Source organism: Sapajus apella, unplaced genomic scaffold (genome assembly GCF_009761245.1).
Source record: "Sapajus apella isolate SASKATOON/1434 unplaced genomic scaffold, GSC_monkey_1.0 scaffold2, whole genome shotgun sequence".
Taxonomy (NCBI): Eukaryota; Metazoa; Chordata; class Mammalia; order Primates; family Cebidae; genus Sapajus; species Sapajus apella.
In genome coordinates this window covers 39,670,791-39,689,443 of record NW_022436942.1, presented here as the reverse complement: position 1 = coordinate 39,689,443, position 18,653 = coordinate 39,670,791, and the positions used below count along the sequence as shown (strand labels likewise).

General features: G+C 40.4%; 2 protein-coding genes and 1 long non-coding RNA gene across 3 annotated transcripts in view; 1 reads left to right on the top strand and 2 right to left on the bottom strand.

Moving 5' to 3' along the window:
* Nucleotides 1-1,794: 1,794 nt before the first annotated feature.
* On the bottom strand, nucleotides 1,795-4,720 carry MYF5 (myogenic factor 5). Its single transcript, XM_032286421.1, has 3 exons — nucleotides 4,073-4,720; nucleotides 3,200-3,275; nucleotides 1,795-2,775 (listed from the first exon to the last, which is right to left on the bottom strand). The coding sequence occupies exons 1-3, from the start codon at nucleotides 4,571-4,573 to the stop codon at nucleotides 2,585-2,587; spliced, it is 768 nt and encodes a 255-aa protein (XP_032142312.1). The 5' UTR covers nucleotides 4,574-4,720; the 3' UTR covers nucleotides 1,795-2,584.
* A 7,528-nt stretch (nucleotides 4,721-12,248) lies between these two features.
* MYF6 (myogenic factor 6) lies at nucleotides 12,249-14,226 on the bottom strand. The gene is made up of 3 exons (XM_032296594.1): nucleotides 13,491-14,226; nucleotides 13,120-13,210; nucleotides 12,249-12,888 (listed from the first exon to the last, which is right to left on the bottom strand). Exons 1-3 carry the CDS (start codon nucleotides 14,007-14,009, stop codon nucleotides 12,770-12,772), a joined length of 729 nt encoding a protein of 242 aa, XP_032152485.1. The 5' UTR covers nucleotides 14,010-14,226; the 3' UTR covers nucleotides 12,249-12,769.
* Nucleotides 14,227-14,470: 244 nt separating this feature from the next.
* Nucleotides 14,471-18,653, top strand: part of LOC116563835 — a 64,365-nt gene continuing 60,182 nt past the window's right edge. The window contains exon 1 of the long non-coding RNA XR_004274594.1: nucleotides 14,471-14,620. This is a non-coding gene — a long non-coding RNA (uncharacterized LOC116563835). The remainder of the gene's footprint in view (nucleotides 14,621-18,653) is intronic.

The window sequence follows — 18,653 nt, the reverse complement described above, 5'->3', positions numbered from 1 at the left end:
GGAAGGGAACACTGTCCTAGTTGCTCTTAGAAATCTGACTGTTGGTTGGCTGTATGGAAAACAGCTGAGGTGAAGTGGGCTAATACAAACTCAGAGACCCAACTGTTCTCTGAAGGAGATATGTAGATGACAAAATCCCACCCTTACTTCAGTCTTTTGCGAGTTGCATTTCTTTTTTTCTCCTACTTTTTTTTTTTAAAAAAGAAGAGTTTTCTGGATCTGAACCATTGGAACACCAATTTCCAAAGTCCCTTATCTAAAAATAAGTATCTATGACTGCAAATAATGTGCTGTTCTGAGCAGACATTAGCCTTCAATGTTAGTACATTAAAAATGGGATTGAGCAAGCTGGAATGAAGAATATTGTTTTAAATTGTATATTGACCACCACCTGTATTAAATCCAGGCCACTGAAAAAACTATAACTACTTTGAATTATCATTGTAATATTCATAGAGAATATTAGGTGTGCTTGCAAAGTTGTAAAGCAATTGGGATTTGATATGAAAAGTTTGATTTTCATTCCCTTGAACCAAAAATTTCATATTTTGTGCTTAATTATAATATTAAATGAAACAAAATATGTGGTAATTTGTTTAAAAATTGAAGTTTAAAAAACTAAACCCATATTTGAATTTTTTTTCAATCCTATTAAAAACAACAAATCTCCAATGTCTCCACAGAATTATCAAAAGGAGAAAATGCACCTAGCATAGTATCTAACAAAAGTGAATAACCCAGACTTATGTTGGAAATAAACACAAATTTCTGTCATGCCCTCTTGAATTCTCTTCACGTAAAATCCTCACATTCTCAAATCATAAGCAAAGACTTAAAACTGTGTGCTACAAGTCAGCATCCTCTGTCAGCCCGGGAGGCTAACAGTGTGACAGTAGCCATAATATCTTTTAACTCATCCCTTCTCCCTTCCTTATGGAATGATTCCCATTCCTTTAAGCTTCATGACTGCATAAGCAGGAGTGAATCACATCAGAGAGAAAGAGAAACCCTCCTGAGAATGGTAGCATTGCCAAGATCTAGCAAAGAGTCTGTATGCTTTTTTTGATTAATATATGTAACCACAAATCCTTAGGAATTTTAAACTAACGTACATATAAGAGGATGAAACAATTATTGATGTTTTATTTTCTCCATGAACAGCTACTTTACATTCTTTAAGGATATCTTTTTCAAAAAGTCTCTCTCAATGGTAAACTTGGGAGAATTATCCCAGACATTGCCTCAACCTATTTTTCACTTAATTGTTCAATTTTTTTCATATCAGTTCTTTCTAGAGGAAATTTAGGGTGATGAATAAGAGACACATCTGTTTCACACACACACACACACACACACACACACACACACATACATGATATGATTAATACAATAAAATTTAAAAGACTGTAAAAAGGAAGCTGTAAAAAGGAGGAAGACAACTCCAGTCTGTCTCATTTCACTATAATTTGTGTAAGTTTTCTTATGTTAGCACTCCAGCAATATAAAAAATAATTCAGCCCATACCTTTAAATATTTTGTTGACAATACTAGTATATAATATCAAGATAATTTCAGACGGAGAGAAAAAGTAAATATGATTTAACTCATGCCTTCTATTGTACCGTAGGTATTAAAATGATGTGACGTTGTATAGTCTTTTTTAAAAAAAAGCATGTGTTGTCCTGAATAACTACTAACTTCCCTTCACACACAAATGACTTGATAGTATATGGTACAATTCTAAGATAAAGAAAAATTTCATCTAGCAGGCTCACTTGAAATATATTTAAAATGAAAATATGACATTTTCATTTGTGACATCAACAGGACCTAAGCTAGGTTCATGAAAATGGTAAAGATTCAGATTTATCTGAAAAGCCAACTGTTAAGTATTTTCATCCCAGACACAAAGATTTCATGTCAATGAATAGTAATTCCACTAGGGGTGTTCTTTTAAAAGATCATGAGCCAAAATATTTCTTGTAGTAAAAGATTTTATTTATGGTGGAATTTCCAAAATTTCTTATATCTTGAAATTATCCACAAAGTACTATTTTGTGCTTACATTTAAAAGACGAATTTCTTACAAGAAAAGATCAAAATATATACATTAGGCAGTATTGTTATATTTTTTATTTATACAATATGACTAAATGATTAAAGACAAAAGAAATAGTTAAATATATTTAAAATTCCATTTAACTGATTCTCAGCTGTTTTAATGTTTTAAAGCAAAAATAAAGCTCTAAACACCAGGGACAATATTTATAATATATATACATATATATAAGTTAAGCATTGCAACAAGATACCCTCAATGAATTGCCCCCTATCAGAAATAGTATTATTGGAACTAAGTATTAATATCTAAAGCAAAGAACAATGCAGAAAAAAGTATTAATTGCAATGATGACTTTTTAGTTAAATATACTTTTTTTATAAATTGGCAAGATAGTATTTACAAATTTACAACTGAAAAGAAATTCTTTATATATATGTTGTCTTGGTTTTGGACTTTTTGAAGCCTTCTTCTTCCTGTGTTTTAGGCCCTCCTGGAAGAAGTGATATAGACCAGAAAATTAGTTCATAGCACATGATAGATAAGCCTGGAACTAGAAGCCCCTGGAGTTGCAGGCTGTGAATCGGTGCTGGCAACTGGGGAGAGAGAGGCCGGATCCTGGAGAGGCAACCCAGGTTGCTCTGAGGAGGTGATCCGGTCCACTATGTTGGATAAGCAATCCAAGCTTGATAAGGAGTTTTTATCTGTGGCATATACTAAGGATACAAGGAGAAAGCATTAAAAAATAATTAGCCCTAGATAGACAGACTTGCTTATGTTGCCCCTCAAACTGTAGGTCAACTCCTCTGACACCCAGAGGTCAAGTGGTCACAGAAAGTCTAACTTAGAAATTTGCAGCAAATATCTTGCAATTCCTGTGGGGTGGAGGTGAGGAGGGGGGAAGCCCCTTGATAATATTTCAAGCAACAGTGTGTATGCAAGTGTGCGTGCGTGTGTGTGTGCATGTCTGCTAGGGGGATTTGGAGCAGAAGATGTGTTTATTTTGCTTTGTCAAAGCCTCCCTATAAGAACCATCACTTCCGTTCCCTTCCCCAATACTATCAGGAAAAACAGACTTTTACAGGCTGAATTGTTAGGTTGAACTGGTCCTTAAACTCCTGTGAAGTTATCGATTCTTACCATTTGATACATCAGGACAGTAGATGCTGTCAAAAGTACTGCTCTTTCTGGACCAGACAGGACTGTTGCATTCGGGCTATAATACAAGACACACAAAAAAGTTTGTTTTCAGGTCTTGGCAAAAGATGTTCTGACCAACAGTGAAGCTGTGCTTGCCCACTAGCTCTGTAACCAACTACTGTCAATCACCTCCACTGCCTTGATTTAGGAAGGGCTAGCCCTCTCCAAATTCCTAGGGCACTGAGGTCAATCTCTGTGCTTGAAGAAGAGGAGGGCAGCAGCAAAGGGAAGGGGGGGGAATTCAGCAGCAATGTGCATTGGGTTAACCATGCAAAATGGATTGTAGTAGAAGAAAGCCACACTAATTCAGGGAAAGAACACTTTCCCAGGGCAAAAACACATTAAAACCTGGCAGCCTTGGAGCAAACGCTCTCAAGAAAGAATGCATCAACTTATTTCAGCCAGTCCTCAGCGGAGCAGGAACTGGGGCCATGTGGGTATTTCTTTCCATTTCTTCATTAAGTTATAAACTTAATTTGCTTTTAGATACTGGTGTAGGGCATGATCCACAGAGGGCATATTTTGAACATAATAAATTCAGGAATGGAGGAAACATCTGAGTGATCATTCACAGCCACCTATCTCCCATGCCAACTCTCTATTACAGTGTACACTTAGAACCTGCTAGAAAGTCAAACTAAAATCTTGTTCAGCAGCAGTTTTGGGAGTCTTTCTAAACGTGGACCCCTCTTCTTTTAAAGCAACTCAGCAACTGTCTCCACTCCACTCTCCCCGCTGCACCTGGTTTAAATGAGGTGTAAGGATTTTAGAAAAGATTAGGGCAGCCTAGCAGGTACCAGATCTATTGCTTACCATGCCATCAGAGCAGTTGGAGGTGGGGCTGGTGGGCTCCGAGCAGCTCTGTCCTGGCAGGCTGTAGTAGTTCTCCACCTGCTCTCTCAGCAACTCCTGCAGGCTCTCGATGTAGCGGATGGCATTTCTGAGGATCTCCACCTTGGGCAGCCTCTGGTTGGGGTTGGTCGTGGTGCACCTCTTGAGGGTTTCGAAAGCCTGGTTGACCTTCTTCAGGCGCCTCCGCTCGCGCATGGTGGCTGCCTTCCTCCGATCCATAGTAGTGGACTTCCTCTTGCAGGCTTTGCAGGCCCACATGAGGCAGTGACCAGCCTGGTGGTGGCCGGTAGGCGCTCGCACGTGCTCGTCCTCGTCTGAGCCCTGCAGCTCGGCTTTGTGCGCCCCGAAGGCAGCCACTCGCGGTTCGAACTCCTCCCCAAATTCACCCTCGGGGGATGGGATGCAGGAGCCGTCGTAGAAGTACTCAGAAGGTGAGAACTGGCAGCCGTCCATCATGTCCATCCTGCAGAGACGCAGGCGGTGCACCTGGACGGCAGCGAGAGGGATGGGGAGAAACGGGAACCCGGCGCCGCTACGGACGGGGCAAATCCCGGGCGGAGCTCCCTGGTCGGTTGCTCCGGTAATTAACAGGGGCAGACTCCTGTTGGCCTGGGTCGACAAGCTGGGGTTGGGGTTCTTTATATATTCTTGCGGGAGGGAGGCCGGTCCCAGTGGCCCGGCACTATTAGCATATCCCACCGCAACCCCCGCGGGGGCTGTCTGGACAAACCTCCCCCTTTTCTCTAGGGACAATTTGCTGTGTGCTGCCCCTTTTGAAGCTAATGGTTTTACTGCACTTCTGCTGCGGCTGGGGCAGGTCCCCAACCTGCTCACTTGCACTCTCTAGAGAAGCTAAACCAAGGGATCACTTAAGCAGTGTTTCATACAGAAGTAACAAAGGCAGTCCAAACTTTTTGCAATTGCGCACACATTTCAAAATAGTAATAATAAATAGAAATCCCTTTCAGCTGGCACCGAGAACTAACCTGCCCTCCCAATCCCGGACATGAGGAATCACCTGATTTTGGGGTGTTTGTTTCTCTTTTACGTGAACTTTAATTATCTTGAGAATTTTTCCCAGCAATTTGATTGAATAAGGGTTACCAAAAACTTGAAGTAACATTTTCAGTCATGGAGTGAATCTAGGGTTTGCCTTATAAAATCCATTTTGTATAGATTCAGATAAGTACAATTTTGCTCAGACTGTCATTTATTGTAAGCTCTACCTTATTGAGGCTAGGGAGGGAGTTTCCTTTTCCCAAGATGAGACTCACTCCGAGTTCTCCCTGTATGTCTGCTCATCTAAAAGGAGGTGGGCACAGGAGGGCCAGGTGACCAGAAACCCTCCTTTTGTCCTTGCTTCCTTCCTTTTCCTCTTCTGCACGTATTTGTTGAGTGCCTTCTCCTTCGTTCCAGGACTTCTCTATATCCTGAGCAGGCCAAAAACCTGCACTGAAAGTGTCTCTAAGCTTTGCTAATGGAAGAACTCCAGTTTTAGATGGCAAACTCTCTTTCCAGGGGCGAGTCTCCTTTCTCCCTCTCTTTCTGCTCCACTCTGTCATTTCTACAGACTAAACAGCCAAGCTAGGCTTTAGGGTTGCTAATTTTCTGCTCTCAGGCAAACTAATACCGTTACAGATGCGTCCCAGCTGCCGCCACTGCAATCCTTGACTCGTGTAAAATTTCCAACTTCTCAAACCAGGAGTAACTTCACACACTTCAGTGACAAAAGCCTTCCAGAAAAGCAGGCACAGCAGGGTCTTTGGAACTTGGATGGATAGAAAGCGAGAGGGGAGGGTTGTCATTTAAGTGAGAGTGAGTCTATTAATCAGCTTTTACCAATCCTCCTCCACCCTTAATCCACTTTCAGATTACTTAGGTTGAGGAGGTGCTGTTTATATTTAGGAAAAGCAATTACTTAAGGTCTACACAATTAGTGTAGGGTTTTGGACTAGGTCTTGTGGCCCTGTTAAAAGAAGCAGGAGTGTTCTCAACTCAACCTAGGGTCACCCAGTTCAATAAATATTGTGGCTCCAAAGTTATTGGGAGGAGGGAGTTTTCCTTCCTATTATTATTATTAATTATTTTCTTTCAGTGAATGGAACTTTGTATTATGTTCTTAAAGCAACTCTGGTTCACTGATCCAGCCTCTGCAGGGGCCAGAGAAGTATCAACCTCTTCAGGGTGAAATCTTCTCTCTAAAGTGAAGGCCTTGAAAACCAGAGATGGGAGAGTGACACTGTCATTCACTAAGGTTTGCTAGCCACACCATTGCTGTCTCCTCTCTTCCATACTGTCATCCCTAAGACAAAGATCCCTCCTGAAAAACAGGCTCCCTCTCACACCAATGGGCTGCTTAATCACCTGACCAGTGGGAAATTCATCTGCACCTTTTTTAGGGCTATTAACAAGTCTATGCCTTTGAAATGAATACTGTATCCAGGGCTACACCAGATAAAAAGAGGCAAGTTCAAGAAGAACCCAGGTGGAATCTAAGACGCCAACCACGCTGGTGGAAATATTAAAATGCACAGCAAATGCATAGCATATTGCTACCTCTGAAATACAATAGTGGGTATTCTGTCCCAGGAATTCTCAGCCAAGTCCCACAGTTTCTATTAGCAGCAATATGACTACTTTTTAATTTTTTTGGCTATGGAATCCACAAATTAGCTCAGACTTGTGATTTGGTCTTTAAAGTTAGAGCCCTTCTGCTCTCCTTTCAGCTAATTTCTGAAAGCACTTAACAAGCTTTCTACTCAAGCCACTCAGCGTGAGATACTTTTAACTAACAATTATTGAGAATTTTTTATTTGCAGAGCACTGTTCTCAACCCATTCCATAGATTAACTTAACAATTAATACTCCAAACCACCCTGTGGGAACTATTCTTGGACCCATTGTAGAAAGAAACTAAACCCAAGCCCCAGGGACTACGTAATTTGCCCCAAGGTCACACAGGATTGGAAACTAGGCATCCTGTCATTACAGCTTCTATTTAGAGGTGATTTTGTTTGTTTTCTTCTTCAATTAATTTAGGCTCCGTGCGCTTCCTTAGCTCTCCAGAGCAGAAACTCGCAAAAGCTAGCTACTCATCTTTTCCTGGCTCCTCAACATCTTTCTCTGGCTCCTGTGCCTGGGAAGACGCTGTCACTCAGGAACCTCTGTCACTAAGAGTAGTTCTCAGAGGTTAGAGCTGTCTTTGGTAAGGTGATCTCAAAACAAAATTACCAGAGTGCCGCAAGCGAGTGGTACTAAAGAAGCCGAGAAAACAGGAGCGCCCGGCGGCTTAATGGGACTTGCTAGCAGGGGAACAGGGTCTGGAGTTGAGGGCCCCTGGGGCGCAAGTGCTGAAAATAGGATCTCAGAGCACCAAAGTAAAAAGAAACAAGAAACTTTTCAAATGGTTCAAAAATTTTTTTAAAAGTTTAAAAGAAACAACTTTTAAGATGCTGTCAGGAGCGAGAGAAGAAAGAGATTTTAAGAATTAAAAAAAAAAATTTAAAAAGCAGTATGTTAAGAAGGTAGGCAGCCAGCACCACGAAGATGACTGCTACGGTGTCCCAGCTCAGGAGCGGTCCCCTGCTCTTTTCCGAGGGGATACTGGAAGGAGAAAATAAAGAACTGGGTGAGAAACAGAGAGAAAAATAATTTTTTTGAGTGAGTTGAACAGGGAAGCATGGGCAAAGTTTTTTAAATGGCTTTTAAAAAGATCTACTAATCAGGGCACATTTTTGTACTCAAAATTGGACTAGATTAGCTTTTGCTCCTTACACAAAGAATGAAAATAAGTTTTCTACTATTTCTGCAGAGAAGTGAATTTCTTGCATGCGGAGAAAACTCACGTTTTCATATGTAAACAGGTTGTTGGAAATGACACTCCAACCCTGTCGGCCAGAGAAGTCTAACAGTAGGTAAATGAGGGGAAGAAAACTCAGTCACCTCTGGTGCTATAAATGGATACTCAAATGGATACTCACTAAGGTTCTGTTGAAGTAGATTGATTATTTATTTATTTATATTTTTTCATTTTATATTCTGAGAAAAATACATTTTATTTTCTTGCAATTTAGAATTTTAACCGGGTTCTAATAGCAATGACCTTTAAGTAACATCAACATTTTTTAAAAAGTGAAATCTCTTTTAGTTTAAGCATTATGGCAATACGCTAGTGTTGATGGACCCATCACACCAGCAAAATGATGCTCATACCTTCCTCTTATAGTAAATTTTGTCCACCCTAGGAATTCTGCATTATTGAAAATCCTCTATGCTTCTCTTAGAAGGAGATACCAAATACATATAGAAGGAAGATGCTGTCACTCAGGAGCCTCTGTCAGTAAGGGTAAAAGGATAAATCCATTTCAATTCACTTCTACCCCTACCTGCAGATCCTTCTCAACTCCTAGACTAAGGAAGTTGTTCTTGATATTTTTTGTATTATAGATGACTTCAAAATGTGCTAAACAATTGCAAACTGCTATTAGCTCTGGGAATCAGGCACACCTAAGTAAACACATTAGTACCTGCCAGAGCTGCTGGAAGAATTTGTGAAGACAGCTGAGGAAGACATTGGCCTCTGCTTGAATTAGAGGACTTCCAGGAGAGATCAAAGGCCTAAGTAAGGACATTCAGCAGCCTTGAGAGTACAGAAAGTAGCCAGTTCTTACAGCGTTATCTTTGTTCCTGCACATGGCATAGCCATTCCATCTCAGACTGACTCTGAACTAGGCTTGCAAAAAAATTGCTTTTTGCAGAGTGAAACCTCTAGGATGGAGTATCATTTTTTATAAGTTTAATCGTTTAAGAGAGTGACTGGAGGGGCCTGTCAGAGAAATAGCTTGGTGTTTTGGCTCTTTGAGAAAATACTATCTTATTGCTAATTTATCAATGCATTGGATTAGGCAATGAGATATTCAAGGTTTAAGCAAAAATGTTTAAAAAATTCCAGCTATGGTGTTGTGGTAGAGTGGTTTTGAAAGAAAGAAATGGGGTAAAATATTACTAGAAGAAAAACACAACTGGGTAAATTCTAACTTTAGTTAAAAAAAAAAGTCTTAATGAGGATAGAGGTCACTTTCAGCATTCCAAGATTTCTCTGCTAGCTTCAAAAGTAGTTGGGAACCCTAAATTCCAGCATTCCCTCCACCCCCAAAACATATGCAAAAGTTTGGAAAAAATAAACGAGACTGTTAGACATAAGCGGATTTCCAGTGTTCAGGCTTGGAATTCAGTGATCCAGGTATGATCATTAAAGTTAGTTTGAAAAGCTGACATTTGCTTTTCCACAAATTATTTCTGTAGTAGTATAATAAAGAAAATCACTCATTATTTTTTACTTGTTAACTTTATACCTGCCTCTGGAAAGAGGCTTGAATTTAATCCCAAACTGCTTATCTTTACCAAGTTATTATGTCTTGATTTTCTGCTTCCACAGCCCTGTTTATTTTGGCTTTGGCCTCAGTAAAGATTATCATCATTAATATCAAACAAAAACATTTTAATTGCAAACACACCAAGGATTTCATTGGAAAGCCCAACATGTAATCTGTAGCAGTGGAGGTCACATCAAGTCTTTGGGAAATATTTGCTTTATTTAATGAAGAGACTTCTATAGGCAAACTTATTCCAAACAATTTCTCAAGTTACCCAGCTAAGAGAGATAGAGAGGATTTGGCTTGCAAAGACTGAATAAAATCCATCAACATGTGAAGTCCATGAATTAATAAAAGCATTCTGCTGTTGAGCCATTTATAACACACATCTTACTGTAAATATATGCTAAATTATAAATTAAATGAGCTCACCTAATCAGTTACATTATTTTGTGTTGCATAATAAATCTGAATTTTAAAAATATAAGTGTGCATATATACATTTTAGGGAAAATCCCTATTGATTCTTAGGGAGAACATTATGGGCATCTAATAAGCATAATTAATGGGCATAGACACTACCCAGACATATGTACACATGTTTTGGTTGGATAATTTGAAATGCTTCACTACTTTTTTTTTTTTAAGTTACTACTATAATTTGGAGTTCACTAGCTAGCCAGTCTTAAGAAAGAGCTTTTGGAAAACAAATGTCAAGAAGAGTCAAATTATTCAACAGACCATAAAATGTTGCTTATTAATTTCCTAAGGCAACCTGGGCTCAGTGGAATGAGCCTGTAGTCCCAGCTACTCGCAGGCTGAGGCAGGAGGATCACGTGAGCCCAGGAGTTCAAGTCTGGGCAACAGGGACACACCATCCCTTAAAAAGAAAAAAAAAAAAGGAGGAAAGAAAGAAATTGCCAATATGCCAAGGAGCCTCTTTCATAGAGCATGATGGTTAAAAGCACAGGCTTGAATGCATTGATAATTGCCTGTCTCCGAATCCTGGCTCTATGCAGTACTTACCAAGTATAGGAAACTCTGTTCCAAGAATCTTCTGTAAAGTAAAAGCAACAATGGTACCTCTCTGATCTGTTGTAGGATTACAAGTTAATATTTAAATCCTAAGAATGGCTTATTTATGTTGTTTCTGTTCTCCTTGTTGTCAATACTGTCCCCAGCCAGAGCAAGTGCAGGCTGAAGAAACTATGGCTTTTGATGGAAGAAAAGGGTCTTAGATTGACCAATAAGAAGAGAGCTGGTATCTAGTGTTTATTTTGTGCCATTTTGGCTAAGCACATCACATGTGTTATCTCAGTGAATGTTCACAACCTCAGGAGGAAACGGGACTAAGAATGAGCAGGGTAGCCCTAGATAGTGGCAGCCTGGATTCCAGCTAGGTAGTCAACCCCACATAGGCTCAGCAGTTTGCATCCACTAAATCTCCCACCTGCTTCTCCCAAACCTTTAAAAGAGATTGTATATCAATGTCAGCTTTCTCTATGAATCTTTCTGCATATTAAATGTAGAAGAAATCTGAATTTTCCATATACCCAGAAAACTGACTATTCACCCCAGGAAAAGGCCTTCTTTTCTGAGAGGAAAAGGAGCTCTGTACCTGCAGGGGGCGCTGTCTGTGGTGTTATCTGGAACTTAGGTGGTCAGCAGGAAGGTCCAGCCTTCGGAGGGTTAGGAAGCAAAGGGTGGGCTGGGAAATACTGAATCCGATTTGATTTTCACACCTGAGAACTGAAGACTAGCTGTTGGGGAGGAGGAGGAAAGGTAGAGGTTTAGGGGTGAGGGGAGGGAGTGAAGGTGCCACTTACAGAATCTAAGAGAGAAGTCGCCATTCAAAAGAAATGGCTTCCTGCTCTCCTCTGCCTCACTTCCCACTGTGTTTCTTGGTGGTCGTTTCTTCCTGTGGTTACAGGATAAACAAACCTGGCACACGTTGTAAAATCCGCATGGTGAGGAGCTCCTGGGGCTTCAAGCCTCTCTGGGGCTTTGCTGTTTGGTCCGGCTAAGAGGTTTCATGTGTGTTGTTGTTGTCTTTTGCCTTCAACCATTGAAACCTTCCCTCACTTGAAGCAGCCCTCCCTTCAAAGCAGCCCACCCCACCTCCAGAGACAGACTGCGCATTTCTTTTATCTTTTGTATTTGGAAAACAAACTCAAGCCAAACGAGGCATTGAGGATATTCCAGTCTGCTAAGGACCAGTCTAGTTCAAGAAAACTGGGGAGGAGGCCAGAGGGCCGTCCCCAGGCCAGTGCAGCCCCGGGAACTCCAGATCCACACGGCAGGAACAGAGCCACCAGGGAAGGCTAAGAAGGAATGCAATTGGGGCTAAATCCGCTGAAGATCTTTTCGGGAAATGACCAGAGTTTTGGTGTGGTAATTTCTTGCAACCAAATTTTCCTAGATTGAAAATTCCATTGTTAACTTTGGTAAGTAAATCTCACCCGGATCTCCAGGTATAGGAATGTAAAAACAGAAGGAAAAAGATAAAAGGAAAAAGGACAGATTTCTTCTGGGCACTACTCACTTCCAATTACAAGTGTGAGGTATATGGGAGGTAGAAAAGTATCCAGCTTAACTCAGACGAAGGAAAACCAATTTTCCTCCCTTTCAATTGGCCTTAAAGAAAACACCCAAATAAATGGGCTTGTGTGATATCAAAATTAAAATATGGCTCCTCTTTATTTTTGTACACATGCCTCCAAACATATTTTTTCCAGTTTCATCAAAATTAGGACCCAACTCTGTTCATATAGAAACTTCTTTTTAATATTACAATTCCAGGATCCTCGCACATTTTATATACATCATTCCACATTTAAAATATATTTCTTAGGTTTACATAAAAAATGAAAGTGCTAAACTATTTACAAAAATACATTAAATACCCCTAACATTAAATGCAACGTTCCCACTTTAGACAGGAATGAACTTCTTTTGAATATGGCACAAAAGGATCACTGTAATAAACGTTAATGTATTATAAAACCAAACAACAACAACAACAAAAATAATAAGGAGGCTAGACCTAAGCCACTCGCGGTTCCAAAAAAAAATAAAAGCCCAAAGCCGAAAGGCTTTTTCATTTGAGCGTGCACAACAGTTTTTGAAACGTTTCTTTGTGAATATGTCTCTCTCCCTTTCACCAGCTTTTCGGTCTGGGTTCCTAAATGTTAATGTAACGTGACCTAATTAAAGGATTAGGCCAGGAAGGGTGGGTGGCTGGGATTTTCCTGCTGCGTGGAGAAGGTCTCAAGCGCCGGCCCAGTTACTTCTCCACCACCTCCTCCACGCAGGGGAGTTTGCGTTCCTCCGAGGAAATACTGTCCACGATGGAAGAAAGACATCGAAGGCTGCTCGAGGCTGACGAATCAGTACTTGCTCCTCCTGTGTGCAAAAAACAAACACACAAACAGTACCCAAAGAAGGAAAACGAAGCAACTCCGCGCCCCACGCGAGGCCGCTTTGGCGGCTCAGAAGGGCCTGGTCCCTAGGCGCAAAGAGCGCCCTTTGTGCAGGGCGCGTCCCAGCTCTGGTTTCGAACCCTCTCGGCCCGAGCATCCTATTCCCCTCCCGGATTTTCTCTGGTGCGGCCCAGAGCCCTTTCTTTTGCTTTACCTTCCTTAGCCGTTATCACGAGCCCCCTGGAATGATCGGAAACACTTGGCCACTGGGAGCTGCAGGTGCGCAGGAAATCCGCACCCTCAAGCTGGAGGGAAAACCAAGGCAGCAGAAGATTAGGAAAGAAACGTCGGTTCCGGGGGTGGGGGTAGGGGGAGCTTTCCTGCTTCCTCGGGCCGGGTACGCGTTTCCTGCCTGTTGCAGGCACCCGGTCTTCTTGGGTCACTGGGGGTTCATTAGAGAAGGAGCGGGAGGGGCGGGCGAGCACGGGGGAAGGGAAAAAAGACCAAGCAGCTGGAGGTTAAGGCCCGGAGGAAGGCGTTTAATCAGCCTTTGCATTTCCCTGCCCCGGCAGCATCTAGGCTTACATTTTCTTGCTTGTGTCTGTAGCTGAAGGCGTCCACCCCAAGTTCCTGCATTTTCTCCTGCTGATCCAGCCGGTGCAGCAGGTCCTGCAGCCGCTCAATGTAGCTGATGGCGCTCCGCAGAATCTCCACCTTGGGCAGCCTCTGGTTGGGGTTGGCCACAGTCCGCCGCTTCAGTGCCTCGAAGGCCTCGTTGATTTTCTTTAGCCTCCTCCTTTCGCGCAGGGTGGCGGCTTTTCGCCGGTCAGTGGGGGCAGATTTTCTCTTGCAGGTCTTGCAAGCCCAGATAAGACACTGGCCGGGGCAGTGGGGAGGCTGCAGACCCGGGGGCGCCAGGACATGTTCCTCTCCACTGCTGTCGCTCCCTGCTTCCGGGGGCACTTGGTCTTGGCAGGGGGACAGGGTACCATCACTCCCTGGATACAAAGGAGAGCCTTCTGCCACTTCTAATGGCTGCAGAGTAACATTTTCCCCATCCAAGTAGAAGAAATAGGAGCCAGTTTCAAAAAGGTCCATCATCATGTTCTCCTCCTTGGCCTCTGACTCGATCTGAACTGAGTGATGGACTCAAAAACCCAGAGGAACCACCCAGATGGCATTTAATTAGTCCAGTGACATAAGTCGACCCAGCTTTATATATAGTAGCTCCTGAAACTCAATCCAACTTTTAGCTGTCATGGAGCATCCGTCTCCCAATGTGATTGCAGCTAGCGCTCTCTAGAACATCTAGTTTGAAAGAAAACTGAGAACTGTCACCTCCCAGAGTGTTGTGACAATCTATGTGCAGACCAGGTTACACAGAATTAATCACATAATTTAAACAAAGGATTGAACACTTCCATTTTGGGCATTTTAGATACTAACCTGCTTACAGGACAACTTCAGAACAACTGGGGATTAACATTGCCCTATTCTCCTCCCCCTGTGCTCCTCTGAATTCTAAGTATAGACCCATGATGAAAGATTTCAAAGGCAATAGCCATTGCTCCAAAATAGCCTGGTTAATATTTGCAGAGTGGTTCAGCTCCTTTCTCTCTCCTGCCTTTCAAAAAGATGCTATTCCTGTGATTAAAACCATTACAGTCCTTCAAAGGTTATACATGACTTTCAGGCTTCAGCCTCAATAGAAGCAGGTAAATCTCTTTCCTCTCTTTTACTAAGGCTGCAAGGTGATTTGGGAGCTGGAGGGGGTGGCTGAAGAGTGCTCACAGCCCATGATACTGGATGAAATGATACCCTGGGTCCTTCTATGGAGACTGTCCTTACTATCTTTTTTTTTTTTTTTTTTTTCCTTTGGGGAGAGGGGCAACAAGGATCTGAATTCTGTACCCTTCCATTTGTGGAGCAGTATTACATATGAGGTAGAGGGTGGGATAGAGGATGGGGTTGCAATACAAGTAGTAACTCCTCCTTAAAAATAGTTTTAGTGAAAACAAGACTCACACCACAGCTACTTGATATTTCAGCATTTACTTGTGGTCCCCTTCAAGGTGGCTCTCTTATGACTCCAGTTCTGCATACTGTGTGCTCACCACTTTTTCTATTGCATTCTCACTATGCATTGACTGCAAATAATTTGTTTGATGGGATTTAAGTGAGAAAAGTAGCAACCAAGGCATAGACAAGGAAATAGCATTTTTTACATTGCAGCTTGCCCATGATCCAGTAGACACATGTATTGTTCTTTGGGATAGGGTACAATACAAAGGTGAAGTGCAGGGGCCCTGGATTCCAAAGAACTCTCTTCAAGTCCTACTAAGGTTAATTTCTATGTATATATCCATAGGTAAGTACTAGATCTTGAGTATTCAAGATAACAGTGGTTGCCTTACGGAGTTTTGGTGAGGATTCAATCAAGTAATACCATGCACGTGAAGCATATAGCACATAGCTGCTTGGTGAACAGTAGTTATCAATTATAGGATAAAGCCATGCTAGGCCAAACACACATTTCTATGAATGAAATAAAGCATAGCTGTTGCAGAGTTTTTTTTTTTTTTTTTTTTTTTTTTTTTTCCTTCATTTTTTTTTTTTTTTTTTTTTTTTTTTCTTCCATCCCTCTGTTTTGTTGTTCTTTCCTTTCCTTTCCCTTTTCCTCCTAGAGCTCTGGAAGGATTTCCTATCTGTAAGTGGCCTTTGGAATGACAGTCAGCCTTGGTTTTGGTCTTTATAGTCAGTGCCTGAAAAACTACATGGAAACATGGAATCTTATTGCTCTACCCCAAGGAGTGATGATTATAAGCTGTGTTCTTTGTGACTTCATTTTTAAAAATGAATAGAGCAAAGATAATGCAGGAAATCAACTGTCAGATAATTTAGATAATTTTTAACTTAAGTCGCCTTTTCCAGAAGATGATTCTTTACAGTTTTTATTGAGCCACAGACTTAGGATGTTAAGTTTTGACATTTTTGGCTGTTTTTGTTCCTTACCAAGTTTAATAACCATTCTTAGATTTTTGGAATGATAGGAAGCAGAGAGAAGAGTTATAAGAAGCCAATACATCTCCTGTGACTTTTTTTTTTTTCTATTTCTTGGTTTCTTGGTTTTCTTGGTTTCTTGGTTGCTCAAGTCAGCGATCAAAACTGCAGATTGAAAGTTTCAGCAACTCAGGATATAATCTAACATCTATTATAGAAAATCAGCTTGTGCTCTTAACCATACTTTACGCTGTCTCATAAATGTAAACTGCAGATTGAAAGTTTCAGCAACTCAGGGTATAATCTAATGTCTATTATAGAAAATTAGCTTCTGCACTTAACCACACTTTATGCTGTCTCTTGCAAATGTGAAGACAATTTGAAAAGTGAACTAAGATTATTATGATAAAAATCATTAAGATCATGAATATTAAAATGACTATTTTTTTAATTCAGCATTTATTGGGTATCTATCAAGTGCCAGATAGTGTCCTGGGTGCTAAGGATAAAGCATTAAAAAAAATCTCTCTTCTCATGGAGTCTGAATCTAAAGTGGTGAGTTAAATTAACAGATCAAACAGGAGAAATAGCCTTGGAATTGGGATGGAAAAGGCCTAGATTATAGTCTTTTGAGGCCAGTGAGGATTTAGTCAACTCTACTATCTCAAATCCTCAGATGTTTCATCCATAATATTGGTATGATGGCAAAAGACATCCATATTCACAGGATGTTATAAAAATTAAATTTTTACAAATATGAAGTCCACTTGAAAAATGTAGCATTCTCTCTAAAAGTACTTTTATTATTGGAATTAGTATTTTCAGAGGAGAAAAATATCACTACTAAGCAATTTTGAAGCCCAGGTAAAGAAATAACATTTAAGGCATAACCATTCTTAGACTCATCACTGATTTTAAGAGGTATCAGATAGATGTTGGAAAGCCTGCACATCATAAGCCTGCTAAAAAATATGAAAGTTCACCTTTTCCTTTTTCTGTTTCTTTCATTCAAGTGTCACCACTGGAGAAAGAGCCAGTATAGAAATGTAGAAAGAGAATTATTTGTTTAAAAAAATGTACATAAAGCTTTGGGATGCTGATCAAGAGCAACTTCTTAGGCAAGGGTAGCTTTTATTGGTGTAAATTCAACCTTCACCTATTGAATTGTTCCTTATTAAATTATAAATCCCCTTTTTCAACATGGTCTAGAACTCAGAGCAGTAAAGTTAGTATGAGTGTTCACCTTGGTTTAAACAGATTTTTCCCCCTTTTTTGTTGTTGTTTTGAGGGTTGAGGCCAGGAGGTGGGAGGAGAAAACAAGGAAATGCAAGCTTGGGAAAGAAACATCCTTTATTTGATTAGGTCAATGGGAAAATACGCACTGATTCCAAACTACTAACTAGTGAACTCTTGGAACTCAAATTGTTTATAAAATATGAGATGCCTGTAATTGCAATTATATTACTTCTCAGTAGAACTTGGAGACACAGACCTTGGCAAGTGGTTAAATCAGGTTTATGTAAACTGCAACTATTTAAAGCTTGGAGGCAAGCTTTAAATTGTTCAAATTTTTTTGAATTATGAAAAAAGTAAATGATAATAAGGGAATAATCTTATTAACATTAATAAAATCACTCCAAGGAAACTAGAGTTCATTCATCATAAAATCTGAAATCAGGTTAGTGATAGAATTGGAAGTTTTCATGTAGTTTATCACCCTATTCTTACTTCCTGCTTAATCATCTATAAATGACTTTTTTCCCTTCATCTAAAAAAAAAAAAAAAAAAAAGGCTGAGTGTTTCCCATTCTTTTCTGTGGAAAGAAGTGGGAGAAAAAGTATTATGGCTAGCTCATATCAGTAGATTTTAGCTATGAGTCTTTGGAAGGGTTGCATATATGGTAGAAAGAGAAGAGAGCTTTGGAGAAATAATCTGTGTTCTAGCCATTCTTAAGTATGTGTTTCTAGCCATAGTTTCAACAAAAAGCATATACATTATGTGTATCATAGGCTTGCTTTTAGCACTAAATGAAATAATATATGCTGAGCCCATGGTGTGGAACATGTACTCAACAAATATTAATTCTCCTTCTACTCAATTTGTAAAGCTTCTGATGGAAAGAGTCATAGTGAATTCATTGAAAAACCTAGATTTGGTGAGAAAGATATTGCTGATAAATTTGGACATTTATTTGTGTTAAGGTAAAAATATTGAAGCTAGTCACTCTAGTAACAGAGTTTAATTTATTTATACACTCATTACATTTCCAGTTTACTGGGGGACAAAGATACTAACTAAAAGTCACACAAATGAATAACCTAGTTAGGAGCTTTGAAAGAAAGGAATGTAGTTCTGTAAGGGTGTGTAACAATAAAATCCCTCCTGAACAGGAAACTGGAGAAAAGGATGGTTTGGGAACAGAAGTTCCTGAGACATTGTGGTGGTATTTCTAGGGAACAAAGTTCAAGTTTTTGGAAAGCTTTTGGAAAGTATCAGGATGATGGTGAAAGTCAGAGAAGAAATAGACACAGAGACACAGATGTGTGTCAGACACTAGTGAAGAGATTTGTGTGGGTGATAGCTGGGGGATTTGGCTACATAGTCAAGCTTCAAAGAAAGCAGATTGAGCCATAGCTGAAAAATCAGAACTGAGGGCCAGATCGAACATGATTATACTCTTTCAACTATGAAAATATAAGAAAGAAAAGGGGGTAGAAGAAAGGAGAGAAAGAGAGAAGAGAAAGAGGA